The sequence below is a fragment of the Bidens hawaiensis genome, unplaced genomic scaffold, assembly GCF_021521415.1.
Source record: "Bidens hawaiensis isolate Kalapana, Puna unplaced genomic scaffold, B.hawaiensis_p1.1 tig00013897_1, whole genome shotgun sequence".
Classification (NCBI taxonomy): domain Eukaryota; kingdom Viridiplantae; phylum Streptophyta; class Magnoliopsida; order Asterales; family Asteraceae; genus Bidens; species Bidens hawaiensis.
In genome coordinates, this window is record NW_027492190.1 from 171,763 (window position 1) to 188,479 (window position 16,717).

Sequence of the window (16,717 nt, forward strand, 5' to 3'; positions counted from 1 at the left end):
ATTTTATTATAATTAACCAAGTCATATTTAACCTTAAGTCATGTTTAACCTTTTAGTTTTTTTTATTAATTTTATAAATGAGAGATTTTCTATTTAATTAAGGACAATTAAGTATACTAAGTTGGGACGAGTTCAACTTGTTTTACAATTAATAACAGAAGTAATTATAGCTGCCTTTTATTTTCAGGGTCAATTACTCAAAAAGGGATGTATATTATAATTATTGCGTAAGATAAATACATTAATCTAATAATTTTAACTTCTTGTATCCAATAAAATTTTTGGTTAGAAATTACGGTATATGAGCACAGCAAAGCGGAGTCGAGCTAAATGAGCAAATACGTAATTTTTTGTTAGAATTAGACAAGAAAATACGTAATTTTTTTTGGTTTTCTACTTTTGGTTTTGAGTACTCGGGGCGTAAATGAGCACAGCAAAGCGGAGTCGAGCTGTTGAAGCTCAAGCCTAGTTTGCTAAACTTATGAAAGCTAGCTTGAGATGGGTTCATGAGAAGTTTATCAAGCTTGTGGTGAACTCTATTTCAATTACTATCTAATAATTAACTCATATATACTTATAATTAATTATGTGTGTATATACATATATCATTATAATTTTTTTTGTATACATATGATATATACTTTGCTATTTAGGTATGGTATACATGGCCATTTTACATATAATAAGAATCATTATAGTAGATACACTTAATTAATTTAAAAATTTGCAAATAAAAAATTTAACTAATATTTAACAAAAGTTTAATTATTTTCACTCAACTTTATTTTTCTTTACGGCAACGTAAGTTATTCATCAACTGTCAAACACCGTTATCTATTCCACTGTCATCTTTAGAAATGGTCATGAAAGAACAGGAAACAAATAGGTATTTAAGTTAGGTAGTTGATCATGGATAATATATAGCTATAATAATAAAAATAACTTACCGTGATGGTTATGTGCATGGTGAACCTATAATTCAATTTAGGTCCTTTTAATTTTTAGAAAATACAGATTTAGTTAGTTCAAGAGCTTGCCCATCCACACAATTACCCGTTTTGTGTATGTTTTACCGTTGTGTTTGGTATGCATGAATAACAGGACGAAGTGAAAGGGGTTATTGCGAAGGAAATGTGTTGATGGAAAAGCAATATTGCAATTGTAAATAATTTGTAATATAACCTTGTCAAGAGAAACATTCTTGCAGTTGACTCGGTTATAGAAAATGAACAATTTGATTAAAGATTTTACGCTTGTATTATTTTAATCTCTCCTAACCACTCAAACTCGTCACTATATATATTTACAAGATGGCCAGATGATCTTATTAATAGAAAAGTTTTTAAAAACTCAACGCCATGGCATTAACTCTCATAGGACTCGGTATACTCATAAGCCTTTTCGTTTCCACAGGTCTTCCTCTATATCCATATATCTATCTTACTTCTATAAACTGAAGCTAGCTTAATTATCATGTGTATGTGTACGCATATGCGTGCTTTTATGTGTATTCGTATACGTGAGTGCATTAGTATATTAACATATACTATCAGTACACTGATATTTGATGAAGCATATGATAATTGCTTCCGTTGTTTGATGTTTTAGTATTGGTTTTACAAGAAAAATATATGCGTGTTCCAACAAAATACAATACAAATATATTTCTCACTTTCTTTCTCATGTTATACAAGATTTGATCATTTTATATAGCGAAAATCTTCAAAATTGTCATGTTACCAAGAGCTTTTACAAACCTAAACTCGTTCAGTAGAGAAAGCTCCATCCTAACCAGTACGAAATAATATGCATCCCAAAAGCAACGTGGTACCATCCATCATCTTACATGTTGGCACCACCCACCAACAGGAGAGCCGAAATACACATGTCCTTGCTAGAGGGGTGTATCGGATCCTCAACACTTAGGCTATGTGTAGTAGAGTGCTACAAAATGGGGGTTGGGGGTTTGACACGTGCATCAATAGAAGAGTGATTTTAATTTTAAAGGTGTAGTGGTGATGTTGTCTTTTTTAATATTATTTTCATCACACATCAGGCGACAAATCTATCACCCCACCCACACCCCTACCCCAATATCGCCTGGGAGGCGGTGTTGTATCCCATTATCGCCTAAAATACCCCTTCACTTGTCGCCCACTACGTTCAGTCTTAGGGATCACCACGTGTTGGATGATGGTTGGTGCAATGTTGGTTTTGTATGTTATTCCGTGTCGACTAGGATGGCGTCATCGATCTATGCCTAGCGACTTATGTATCAAGTTTTAATCGGGTCTTTTTCAATTCGATTATTTTTAAAAGTAAAAAAGTTTTGAATTGTAAAAATTCCTAGTGAAACGACTATTTAGGAGATTATATCTTTTGTATCACTGCTAAACAAGTGTATATATATATATATATATATCTGATTTTTATTTTTTAAAGTCCTATTATTAATGATTTTGTTCTTATTGTAAAATGTACAGATGCACAATCAGTAGGCGTGTGCTATGGAGTAAACGGTGACAGTTTACCCTCCCCACAAGATGTGGTAAACCTTTACACGGCCAACGGCATAACCGGGATGCGAATCTACGCTCCAAATCCTGACATCCTTAACGCCCTCAGGGGGACCAATATCGAACTCGTCGTTGACATACCCAACGTTGATCTTCAACCCCTCACCGATCCAAATGCCGCAAACGCTTGGGTTACAAACAACATCTTAAACTACCCTGATGTCCACTTTAAATACATTTCTGTAGGAAACGAAGTCGATCCTAATAATGCTAACACTCTCCAGTTCGCAAACTTGGTTCTTCCGGTAATGAATAATATTCATAACGCCCTTAGAGCCGCAGGCCACGATGATATCAAGGTCTCCACCGCGACATACACTGGCCTGTTAAACATATCATATCCACCTAGTGAAGGCACATTTGGTGATAATGTGTTGAGTTATATCCAACCAATAATCGCATTCCTAGCTCAAAATGATTCACCAATGCTTGCTAACATCTACCCTTACTTTGCTTACATTGGTCCACCCGTGTTACCTGATATCTCGTTCGCTTTATTTACCAATTCAACGCCGGCTTATACTGATCAAGGTCGACCGTACTCTAACCTCTTTGATGCCATGTATGATGCCCATTATGCGGCTCAAGCACGTCTTGGTGGAGCCGATGTTAAGATTGTTGTGACGGAGACTGGATGGCCTTCGGCTGGTGAAAACGCAGCGACAAGTGGAAACGCTGGAACGTATTATAGAAACTTGATTTCACATGTGAAAAGTTCGACAGGGACGCCCGCAAGGCCTGGAAGTTCTATAGAGACGTATTTGTTTGCAATGTTTGATGAAAATTTGAAACCTGGACAAGAGACAGAGAAGCATTTTGGGGTTTTCTTTCCTGATAAAACTTCAAAGTATCAACTAAGCTTTTAATTACAAGATTTATTTGTGTGGTTAATTTGTCTTATTTAATGATTAAATAATTTAATAAAACTATTAATTCTATATTATCTTTGTTAATGTATTTGATTTTAAAACTTTAATGAATATACTTCAATGCTAGATTTCATTATTTTTTGAGATGTTTTTTCATTATTTTTGTACATTTTTAGATTATGTGTTAGACAGTCGAGATTGGACGGTTTTCTGTCATAAGGCTGGTTCGTCTAGCAAGAGGCCGATGACAGAACTCAGAAGTATAAATCGAAGCGTCGTTTAAGCATGCATTGAACAATTAAACAAGATAAGTTATCAAGAAGTAAAAATCATGCAGGAAGCGTCGGCCTTTCAAGAATATGATTATCAAAGCTTCAGTTTTATTAGGGTAAAAATCATGCACGAGGCCTAAATTTTTTTTATCATTCTCGAGGACGGCCCTGATATGATGCCATAGCCAAAGGCTAGGTCCGTCCCTGGTTGTGACCTATCTCTAGGTGATTGATATCTACGATTTGGTTAATTACTCACTAGTGGCCTCATTATATTAACCAGATAAAAAATAAAAAGAAAAAACTTGTTGTCAGGTGACGCCGTAGACCAAAGGCTAGGTCCGCCTCTGAATTAGTGACCAATCCCTAGGTGATAAACATTCATGATTTGGTTAATTAGTCACTAGCAGCCTCATTATATTAAATAGATTTGAAAAACAGCAAGTGTAGTTCTTCCGGGTACAAGTTGCAATATTTATCATTTTGTTCGTTTCATAAAATTCCATTGAAATACATTAAAGAAAAGAAATTATGTTTGGATTATGTAAGATGACTTATAATATATGACCAATTGTTTCAGAACAAGTAATCCGGTTATATCAAGGCCATTTATTTGGCTTGAAAACTTCTTATTTGGTGGCCTCTTTGAAAACTTATATACGACTAATTATTTTGGACGAAAGGCTCGATTATCTTCACACACACTATGATATCATCCGGGTAAATGTCCTTTGGTGCTTAAAGCTTTACTATTAATTAATTTAAATTAAACTAGCATTTTAACCTGATCTTTTTGCTAAAGGGACTCAAATGCTTACCACGACGCTACCTATATAAGTAATGTGAAATTTCTGCAAATACTTTCAAATGTAGATAGGAAGAAACTAAACACAAATACAAAAGCTTCATGGGCATTTTTAAAGTCTTCAAATTTGTAACTTAATGTCACATCACTTCAACCCATGAACTTGTTCTTTTAAAAAATTTTCTCGATCTTCAGTAATAAATCTTATAAATGTTTATAGATGGGCTCTACACACATTATTATGTTTATATACTAGATAGCTGTAAGTTAATAAAAATTTTGAGAGATTTTGTTCCAGTTTTACAAAATGAGCAACTATTCTAGAGTTCTTAAAAGGGTTGGGCACTTGGGCTAGTAACTGGAAAAAAATGATCTCTCGTCAAAACAGGTCAGGTTTAAAATGTCTATGGGCTTTAAAGTTTACATGGGAGATTGGAATGGATCAGTGGAATGGGGTATTTAGTACTCTTGGGCTGGTCTGGGCTGAATACCCCATCTGTAAATATAAATAGAAAGCCCGGGTAAAAATAAAGGGAAATTTTTCAAAATACCATTTCATAAATGGGTTTCAAGTTTTACCCATCATTTGCAAACCATCTATATCCATATCTATATCAATATCTATACTATATATAATACATCAAAAAATAGCAAATTAAGACACTTGATTTTAAAATTTTTTACAAATGCTAATGCATAATGTACATGTATTAGTATGGGAAAACTTGTATTTTAAACACAATTCATTCAACTTACAAGTTTTGTCCCTTATTTTTAATCATATTATGTTTTTAATTTAACTTTTAAACTAAGTAACTAACTTCTCATCCATGATTTTTAAATGACTATAACATTTTCATACGTTAATATTTTTATAAAAAAAATTATACCATAAAAACGGACATTTTATTCTCTTTAATTTGAATATGATATTGTTATAACTTTTTTCAATTTAAATAAATTAACATGTCAGGTAAGGTTGTTTAGTTTCGGTTTTGATGGTTTTTAAGTTAAGCTTGTGAGACCAACCGTTAATACCGATTTTTTATTGTCCAATTGAAAGTTGAAATCGAATCGTTACCAACGACCCGATTCCAGTTTGGTTTCACATTTTAATAAATTTAGTTTAAAATAATTATTAATTTAACTGTACCATCAATTTTAACTAAACACCAACATAATATGATATTTGAGATGATCATAATAAAGAATTATAGTTTTAGCTCTCAATTACATTTTAACTATATATAATATATATATAATATATATAACAAAACATATCTAATAATTAATAATAAAAAACATTAAAATTCATTCAACATTTACAGTCTCGTCTGGTTTCATATGGCCGGTTTCCAGTATAAACCGCGAACCAATCGTTCACTACGTTTTGAAAATTTTGAAACCGACCAACTAACCGAAAGTAAAAAAAGAAATAAAAAAAAGAAGCCAAACCAATGACCTGTTTAAACGATTTCAATGTTTTAACCGAACCATAGACACTCATATTTGTTACGTGATTAACATTGTATGTGTTCAAACACCCGCTGCATCGCGCGGGCACCTGTTTAGTTACCCAAATATTCACCACAAACATCTCTGAACGACAAGATTCTTTACGTCAATGAGTATTTTACAAAACTGCCCGGGACAACAATTTTAGGTTAAGAAAATTGTCGAGACGAGTAGTTTGTAGCACTAAACTAGCAGTGACAACTATTTTAAGCTAAGAAATATGTCGGGGCGGCTATTTTGGGTAAACAATAGTTGGGACGAGCTTGTTATGATTTTTTGGTGTTTTTTAGAATATTATATTATTACAGTTAATTTGACACATATTTAAATTTTCTTTTACAACTTTTAAAATATAAAGTTTTACAAAATCCCGAATAATACGTTGAGGCGTTATGCATGCCGATAAAACTTTTATTCAAAACCGAGCGCGCTAAAAAACTTTGATATAAATTTGACATGTTATATGATGTTATTACATACACGTAATAGATATCTAATATGTCATACTACATATATGTAATATGACATTTTATATCCATGTAATATGTAATGTAATACTATACATTACACATATGCCGTATGACGTATTACACGTTATATTTATGTAATATGGATACTACATACTTGTTTCAACTTGAAACAAGTAACCAACCCGATCTAGCCAGTTGTTTTGCCATAATTAATTATTTTAAAAAGACACAACATTATAAAACAACCCACACAATTAGCCAAGCCAATGTTAGTTATTCCTAACTTTCAGTTTTGTTGCAAAGAGCAATCTCACTTTAACGGAAAAACAACCTCGTCTACCTTAACTTGAATTTTTAATTGAAATTAAAAAGAAACAAAACGTAAGTTAAGCCTGTGAATTAGTTGCAATTAAAATTTAATAAACAAATAAAGATACATGTTTTTAAAAAAAACCTGGGAGTCAAGTATGCAGTCAAATACTAAACTTAGAGTATTAATTTAACAAGTAATTAATTAATTTAAGCATTAAATTATAATGCTAGAATCCGATTTTTGTAATGGTGACAAATGCCACGTCAGACCGGGTTTTGGGTATATAATTATACATGAAAGCAATGGAGCAGACTGGTAAAGTTAGAGTGAACATATTGCTGGACACCATGTCCTGTAATCTATGGGTGGGAAACCTGGCTGCCGGTGTATCGGATTCCGAATTGAAGCTTATATTTGAGACACACGGTGGTGGTGGTGGTGGTGGTGGTGGTGGTGTGGACAGCGTGACGTGTTATCCGTTACGTAATTACGCCTTTGTGTACATGAAGAACCCGGTCGATGCCAGACGGGCAAAGGATAACCTTAATGGAGTGGTTCTTCATGGACATCCTCTCAAGATTGATTTTGCTAAACCGGTTCGTCTAATTATTATTTTTATTGTTTGTATAATTGCTAATTGTTTATAGTTGATTGCTGGATTCAGTTAAATATATAGATAATAATAGAGAATGATAGTTATTTTAAACCTAAAATTATGTGAAGTTAGGTTTTTTTACATGGAAATTTTGATCTAGCTATTTGAGATTCCGCTTACGGTTTCCGCAAGTAGTTAATATGCTGATGATATTCTAACAGTTAGAATTTGATGTTGAATTATGAATTTTTATAACTGAGATGCAATATAAATGTAATGAGCCTCCTTGGAAAGTGTATTTAAGCAAATCAAATGATGAAAGTTAACCTAAATTGACGGATTGATGCGGCATTTAAAGTAAATTTGACCACACGCGATATCTTTAGATTTTTGAATGAATGGACTTCTTGAGGATTTAGATGCTTGGTATGTTCGAAATTGTTGTCGATTTTTTCAGCGTATGAAAAGGAATAGCACTTGTAATACCTTTATGCACAACGGAATAGAATCGCCCTCATTATATCTGGTGAAAATTATTTGGGGAGGAGTTACTATCCGCCTCATTTTCTTTTGAGTCTTTGAGTATCAACAGTTTAGTTGAATTCATAGTGAATATGTGAAATTCAAATCTTATCGTGTCATTTTTTTAAAAATGATTTTCTAATTGCATCCGCATTTCTTTTTACATGTTAGCTCCACCTTTTCTTTTTGCAAGTTTTGCCATTGGTATGAAAAAGGTCACATTTAGAGCAATATGACTCTTGCGCTACAAAGAAAAATAGAAATAGAATGGTTCCAACTTCCAACTTGAAGTTGGACGAATGAACGGAACTAAAGATCACATAAACAGCATCTTTTTGTCAAGTTAATTGCTTAACTTAGTCTAGGATGTCCTTTTTCGGAGCTAGCCAGATCTACGAGTCTTTCTCACATGCTGAAATGGTGCAAGATACGATTTTTTAATGCACAACATGCAACTATGCAAGCCATTATGGTATGAGTGATCTGCAACTTCTCAATTTAGCATCGGTAAATAATGTACTAATACAACAGCTTCTTTACAAGTCATGTGTTGGGTGGATAAACGTCACTGTATCACTCATAACAGTTCAATCTTCCTGATGTGTCGAGTGAAGAAGTCAAATGAAGCATCCGATTACTAGACAAGATTAACCGTTGATGTTTCTACGATGCTAGTTTGGTTGTATGTTGTGATTCTATAAATGATTTTGCGTGGTTCTGTTTCCTTCTTTACTGGGACCATGGAGTTTCAAGTGACGGTTAGTACTATGTCGCTTATCGCAATTTCAAAACTTGAATTATGCTGATACTCCTATGCACATAAGTTGAAGTATTGTGAGAAACAAATCTGTGTCCATCTCGTATCAGTCTTTTATGGTTTTACATAGACACGTTTTATATTTATGCACATTTGTTGGCTAAATATGGAAAGCCCTACAACATCCCTCAACGTGTACATCTGTTTTATGTTTTGTCTGATTTATTGTTAAATACTTCATTTCTTATTTCATAGAGTAATTAAATTAGGTTTTGATGGATCTGGACTTCTTATACATGCTTTACCATTGCAACCATGAAATCTAGCTGTTCTGATTAATTTGTCACGCAGGCCAATTATTAAAGTTTCAGTTATTAGTTTGTTATATAGTTTTAATTGCTTAATCGCTTTCTCGTATTTATTTAGACTTCTTTTTTTTATTTTGTGGCAGGCTAAACCCTGCAAGTGCTTGTGGGTTAGTAGTATCAGCACTTCAGTTTCAAAAGAAGATCTAGAAGAAGAATTCTCTAAATTTGGTAAAATTGAGGATTTTAAATTCCATCGGCACAAACATGCTGCTACCATTGATTATCTCAAACTAGATGATGCAATTAAGGCTCTCAAAGCTATCCATGGAAAAGAAATAAGCGGAACTACGATTCGTGTGGATTATTCCAGATCTCATTCTACAAAAGTATGGTATAAGTTTCCTTTTTTGTTTTATTTTATAAAATGTCGGCAAGTAACAATAAATGAGCATTATAATTATTATTATTATTATCTTATCATCCTACATGTTTATTTAACAGTCTGTTCCGCCATCTGAAGGCCCAAATTGGAGTAGCGAAGTTCCAAGTAATATTTTGTGTGTATCTTATCCTCCTGCTGTTAACCTTGATGAACAAATGTTGCACAATAACTTAATTTTATTTGGTGAGATTGAAAAGATCAAAACTTTTCCTTCAAGACACTGTTCGTTTGTTGAGTTCAGAAGCATGGAAGAGGCTATACGTGCCAAAAACGGGTTACAGGGTAAACTTTTCAATGATCCCAGAATATCAGTTACATTCTCAGAAAACGTGCAGGCACCAAACCAATCAGGAATCATAGGTCCAAGACCCGTTGCTAATGAAATTCCATTTTTGCCCCCACAATTGGATGTAACTGCTCAACCTGTGGTGCCAAGTAGCTTTCATGGGCGTGTGATTCCTCATGGTGTTGGAGGTCCCTTCAGTCCATATTTTGGCGGGCCTGAACCTTCGAGACAGATGCTGTTATCTCCTAGTATGAGCCCGTTGACCAAGTCAACTCCTGGGACACGGGATGCTTTTGATGCAAGCCAAATTCAAAGGGAGCCCAAGAGGTTGAGAAGTGGTCCACATTTAAAAAATGGTGTACCCTCAAATACTAGATTCACAAGTAGGAGTACCAATACTGGTTGTGCAGACGTGGACTATATATGGCGAGGCATTATTGCTAGGAGTGGGGCTCCTGTTTGTCGTGCACGTTGTTTTCCTATTGGGGATTGGATATGAGATGTAAATAATTAATTCTTCTCATTTATCATTATTGTTGTTGTTGTTGTTACAGATATTAAAACATTTTAAACGTGCAGGCCGGAAATTGTGAATTGCTCGGCTAGAACGGGATTGGACATGCTAGCAAAACATTTTGCAGACACTATTGGTTTTGATATCGTTTTCTTTTTACCTGATAGCGAAGAGGATTTTCCTTCATATACCGAGTTTTTACAGTACATGACTGATCTAAACCGAGCTGGTGTTGCAAAATTTGGTGATGGGACCAATTTATTCTTGGTCCCACCATCTGACTTTCTAAGAACGGTTTTGAAAGTTTCGGGTCCCGACCAATTTATTCTTGTTCTGAAGTTCCCATCACACACCTATGACAAGTTTTCTGGTCCCGCTATTACACAGCGACATGTGGACCGTGTTCCACCGGTTACCGCCGCATCATCTGCTCCAGCTGGACTTTCTTTGACTCCTGAACTTGTTGCATCTCTGGCTTCTTTAGCAAACGCCAACTCTGATGGTCAACAACCTTCAGGCGATACATTCCAAGAACAAAGGGCATCCAATTTGACTGGTGATATTATGCGATCAAACCAGGTGCACTATGCTGACAAGAATGCACGGTACCAGGCAACATTACGGTTGGCGGCTAACTTCCTGTCGCAGATACAGCAGAAGCAGTCAGGTGCGGAAACAGGTGGAAGCCACTAAGGTGACTTCATTCGTCAAGGTATTACTATTTCTGACCCTAATTTTCTTTATATATATTTATGGTTTTTAGGAAATAATTAAGATATGCTGTGTGCTTTATGTTTTCACTATTCTGGTGAAGTAGTTGGTTTTCCAAATTTAGAAAATTGGTAGGATACATCATAGTTTAGTAACCACTTTAGGCAACAACCTACAGTTACTTATCTTGGTTCAATCATATTAGTAGGGGTATTAGGGAATCAGAAAGGTTAAAACATGTCGGTTTTAACAACCTACAGTTACTTATCTTGGTTCAATCATATTAGTAGGGGTATTAGGGAATCAGAAAGGTTAAAACATGTCGGTTTTAAGCGAGGGCTAATAAGCCATAAAAGCCTAACATGCTTTCTCACTTTGTCCCAAAAAGTTAAAAGTTTCTTACCCAGTTTTGGGATACTAAAGTCCTTGAACTTGTTCAAAAAACGCATACTTGTGAAGCTTTAAAGTGGTCAAATGTGACGAGGTTGTGTTTCATGTCAATAAATGAGTCTACATGAAATACACGTCAACAAAAAGTTGCTGGCATGTGTAATGATTGTACTAGTAACAAGCATTTTTTTCGTTGATTTTACACATGTGCGTGTTTTAAACAAGCTTTGGGATTTTGATGCACCAAAATTTGTTTTGAGGGACTTTTTCGTGCAAAGTGGTATAAACCCTTTAAACAAGGTGTCGATTTTTAAACAAGTTTAGACAATCACATAAATGTGGGGTTTGAGAGATATGTTGTCTAGAATAATATCATTTATGCTCGTATTTCACTTCATGTATTCTACTAATACATGCTATATATGTATATACTTTCTTTCTTTTGTTTTATCAACATTTGATTTTATTTATTCGGATGATGGATATATATTTCTTAGTGGAATTTATAGTTGTAACGTTTTGACATTTTAAGTTTAATATGCGAACCGTTTTCATTCCTATAACTTTCTGTATTCACTTTGAAAGCAAGTGCTTGATGGAGTTAGTTTGTCGAGTAATTTTAAACGTATCTGACAAAAAGTGGAACTTAGACACAACCTCGTTTAATTACTTCTTTGTCGTTTACCACTTAACCTTTCTTTAAACATGAAGGATCTACAAGCGCTGTTATAATCAGTGATGCACATAATTTAACTTCGGTAAAGTAAAAATTTTAAACTAGGGTTGGAAAACTATATACATTGCGTGATTAGCCTTTCTTAATACACGATTGGTTTAATTAAGCGAATAATTAGTTTTATGTTCTTGTGAAATATGACATAATAAATCTTCATGTCCAATACAGAATTACTTTTGAGAGGTGAAAATAAAATATAAATTAATATGTGTAATAAAATGAACCGGGTTGACATGTTTTTGGATTTTTTACAAATGATTGATTTTTTAAAAAATGACCAACGAATAAAGCCCGGGTACCCGGGACAATCCAATGGCAAAAGGCGACATACATCCACGAGTGCAAACAGTGTTGGGTAGCTCAAACACATCATCTCTTGTTCTGGAGAAAGCCCGCCGCATGAAGGCGCATTGCAGCTTTCATTTCTTATCTTCACAAGCTTTCATTTCTTATCTTCACTTTTCTTCTAATGCTAGTTAAGCTTTAGCTCACTGGTTTCATAAATGATAATGAACAAAATGATCATATAGTATATATTATTAAAATAATAAATTAATATTTTGTGTATTTTGCATATAAGATACAATTTGGAGTTTTAAATATCTACTTGATCCGTGTTTGGAGTTTTATAAATAAATTAATTAATTAATCAATTAATTATTTAATAAATAATGTATTAAAGGACTAATATAAATTATCAAAATAATTATATAGCATTTCGAATAAAAAGTATTATGAGGTTTTAAGGATTATAATTTATTGTTCATTAATGGTCTATTAATGTATCACAATAACACGTGCATTTTGTGAAGCTTTTCAACCTAAACCATCTAACATTAAATATTTTCTTTATCACATGTCAGATTATATACAGCTTAAATGAACCTGATTTCAAGTTAAAAGAGGAAATTGATACATATAAAACAAACATAAAACTTGTAGCACGCGAATGCGTCTTTTTTCCGTGCCGCGTATCTGCAATGAGATAAAACTAGCCGTAAATTCTTGATTGGTAATGAACTTTCATAATCCGGGTTAATTATAACTTTTTTTAATGACAAGTGTTACTCATACTTTACTTTACAGAAATAAATTTAAACTATCATTTCTTCTATAAGAGGCATGCATCCCAAGTGTGCTCGTCCTATCTTGACAAGTTAATTCAATTAATGAATAAGTGTATATAATGTATAGTTATTATAATTATTTTGCAATGAAATGTGATTACATATATACTTACTAAAATAATAACTTTTCTGAACAAAATTATTAAATTTCTATAAACACTAAAATACATAAATTCAATTCGTTCAATTCATTGTCAAGACATGTTGTAAATACAATTAAATATCGATACTAAAATAATGAAATTTTAAAATACTGAGTCGTAAATCGGTAAATGTTTGTGTACAAGTTGAATTAGTTTCATATTTTCAACCATTTAATCTTTTATGACACATTTTTTTTATGACCCATAGAGGCGTAGATACTTTTCAATTAAGTTTTTAATTTATGACACATTTTTTATGACCCATAGATACATTTCAAATAAGCCTTGACATTCACAATTTTAGGTTTTCCTACACGACTAGACGAGCTCCAATTGAGCAATATTTTTACCGGGCTCCTAAGTCCTAATTATCGTCCAAACGTTTACATTATTAGTTATACTTATTTATACATGTACTCGTCACATACTGTTGCAATTTCCACTCGTGGCTCCATGCATTCTAGGGGTGTTCATGGTTCGGTTCAAAACCGCGAAACGGCCCAAACCGGCCATCGGTTTGGTTTTGCGGTTGGTTTTTTTCCTTAGTTCTCCGTCGGTTGGTTTGAAAATTTCCAAACCGCATAAGACCGGACCGTATGATTTATATATATGTTTTTTTAAATATTTCATAATATATATATGTGTGTGTGTTTGTGTGTGTAAATTTATAACTAGACATATATAGTATTTTGTATTATATATATATGTGTGTGTGTGTGTGTGTGTGTGTATACATGGACACTCCTAAATATGTATCAAAATATTGATAGTCAACAAAAAAGTGGGCTGAGCCCAAATCGAAAATGAAAGAAATTTTAATTAGCCTTTTATTTTTTTAAATGAGATTTTAAAAAAGTAAAAATCAGTTGTTTGTTAAATCATATAAATATTATGAGTTGTACAATATTAACATATCATGAATTATTTTGGACAATTTGTATAAAGACCGAACAAGGCCAAACCGCGGAACCAAACCAAGCGGTTCGGTTTAAGAGTTCAACGGTTCGGTTTTGGTTTACGAAAATCAAAAACCGTTACTAACGGTTTAGTTCACGGTTTAACCTAAAAACCAAGAAAACCGGACTGTAAACACCCCTAATGCATTCTTTTCAAGTAGAAATCAAATTTACGAGTTGGCATTTTGTGTGGATTTGCGTGTGATGTTAGTATCCGTTTGACTTGTATTTATGTCTACAACGGCTTTGAAGTGTTGAATTATTGTCTTATCATAATATATGATTTTATAATAATTTCGTTTGAAATAAATGGCTAACAAGGTTTATGTATTTATTTATTTAAAAATGTAGGGCAAAAGAAGTTTAGGAAGGAACTCTAAAATGGACGTGTTGTTGGGGGCGACATGGTCGAAGATTTTAGTTTTCTTTTTTAATTTTAATCACAATCACTTTACTTTTTGTACTTTGGTATTTGGGTGAACTTAAATGCATCAATTTTGACAATCACTTTCTTTTTTATCTATGCATGCCCATTTTTATATTCTCCATCTTTTCTTCTTATATATCTCTTCCTTCTCTCATATTAACCTCTATTTTTATATTTCATATAGGTGTGCATATACACCAACACCCTTCAAAAATATTATATGCTTTCCAATAATTAAATCTTTTGCACAAGGATGACTTCAAGACTGACTTCATCTTTTTATAAATTTCTAAGAGGTATTTTACACAATAAAGTTTCTCTAATTGTTTCGTTAAAGTCACTCAATTGTCATTAAGTGTTTCATTTTATATATATTTTTATAAACCTTTAAAAATTTTAAATTAAGTGTTCCATCCATCTGTACGTAAATATTAAAACGAAATGAAAACAAAAAAACCCTACCCCACCCCTCACCCAAACCTGCATGTCCACACGAGTATTTACTTCAAGGACGCCCTCCTTCAATTATATGTGCCCCTACCATAGGCTTGCCCGCTCACCCGTCGACAACCATATACGAATGGATGACAATCAAAGGAGTTTAGGACGGGCATTGATAATCCCACTTTCATACCAATTTACAAATTATGTTTTATTAATCCTGTATTCTTGTAGGGTATTTGTGTGTTAGATATATTTGTTGTTAAAAAAATATTTTTTAAGATGTCCAAATACATTTCTTACAATTTTGATTTTTATATAATTTTATCACCCCAAGAAAGTTATAAAAACTAAAACCAGTGAATTAACATATTGTTTTGTTACACTGAAGGAAAAAAAGAAATGAATATTAGATTATACTAATCCAAACTTTGGTCTATTGGTCAATATCTATCATAACTTAAGAAATTCCTTAGATTAATCCAAACTTTCATTTTATTGGCATCCACGACGACGACGATGGTTGCGGCGGTGGCGATTGTGGCGGCAACGGTGTTAGTGGTGGTGGCGGTGGACATTGTGGTGAGTTTTTAAAATAAATTACATTTTTCATTTGTCCCCCTCAACTTGAAGAAATAATATATTTTGCCTTAAAACTAACTAGAGTTAGTTTCTATTAAGAAAATGCTCAGTAGAGGCTAATAGAGTGAAAGTTAAGATTAATTTAAGGGAATTTCTTAAGTTGAGATTAATATCAGCCAATATGCCAAAGTTTGGATTATTAAAATCCAATATCCCAAAAAGAAAAGCAAAAACTGAAAAAAAAAACAAAATTGTTTATTTATATGATTTGGGTAAGGGGGATTCTAGAGACACCCCACACCCCCTATACCCCTAGTACTATATGGGGGTCTTATTAGCAATGTATAGGTCTATACGAGGCTTATAGGGGACCTATACACCCCGTATAGCCCTATACGAGACGTATAGGGGAGGGGGTGTCCCTAGTAGGCCCATTTGGGTAAACATATGCACGTTTCGGGTTATTGTGTTGAGCATAAATCACCTTACCATATATGTCCCATAGCGGAAAATTTTTTAAAAACTAACCCCACATAACCGCTCACGTAGCAAATACCCGTCTAGAATGTTTTCGGATTCAAGTTTTTACATCTTGTTCATAATTCTTTACCATCCCAACCGACACCTCATGTGAGTTGAATATAGTCATGGTAGCTTGAAAAGCATTAATAAAGTTTTTTAGTACTTTTATACTTTTCAACTCATTTGTCAATTGTACTTTTTAAACCATATATTCCCTTGCTATCATCAATAAAACCATCAATAAAACACAAGGTTAAACAATCTTTTTAAAATAACTTCGCATAACATTCTTAAAATCAATTATATTTTATCAACTTTCAGTTAATAATTTCATCCTCCTAAATAATAAAAAAAATCTGCAAAATTTTCATGTACGGAAATGGATTGAAGTTACATCCACAAATAAAAATGCAACCATAATAATTGATATCAAACTAA

General features: G+C 33.2%; 1 protein-coding gene and 1 pseudogene across 2 annotated transcripts; both read left to right on the plus strand.

Moving 5' to 3' along the window:
- The first annotated feature begins 1,355 nt into the window (after positions 1-1,355).
- LOC143545327 (glucan endo-1,3-beta-glucosidase-like) lies at positions 1,356-3,551 on the plus strand. The gene is made up of 2 exons (XM_077037239.1): positions 1,356-1,413; positions 2,484-3,551. Exons 1-2 carry the CDS (start codon positions 1,359-1,361, stop codon positions 3,440-3,442), a joined length of 1,014 nt encoding a protein of 337 aa, XP_076893354.1. The 5' UTR covers positions 1,356-1,358; the 3' UTR covers positions 3,443-3,551.
- A 3,604-nt stretch (positions 3,552-7,155) lies between these two features.
- LOC143545326 (flowering time control protein FPA-like) lies at positions 7,156-11,186 on the plus strand (annotated as a pseudogene). Its single transcript, XR_013137407.1, has 4 exons — positions 7,156-7,416; positions 9,146-9,388; positions 9,504-10,232; positions 10,310-11,186. The product of XR_013137407.1 is annotated as a flowering time control protein FPA-like (transcript).
- Positions 11,187-16,717: the final 5,531 nt, after the last annotated feature.

What these genes read in the sequence shown, in the direction of transcription:
- LOC143545327 (XM_077037239.1), top strand. Translation starts at nt 1,359, where the DNA reads ATGGCATTAACTCTCATAGGACTCGGTATACTCATAAGCCTTTTCGTT. An exon ending in AAGCCTTTTCGTTTCCACAG is followed by an intron (nt 1,414 to 2,483) that starts GTCTTCCTCTAT and finishes TAAAATGTACAG; the next exon opens with ATGCACAATCAGTAGGCGTG.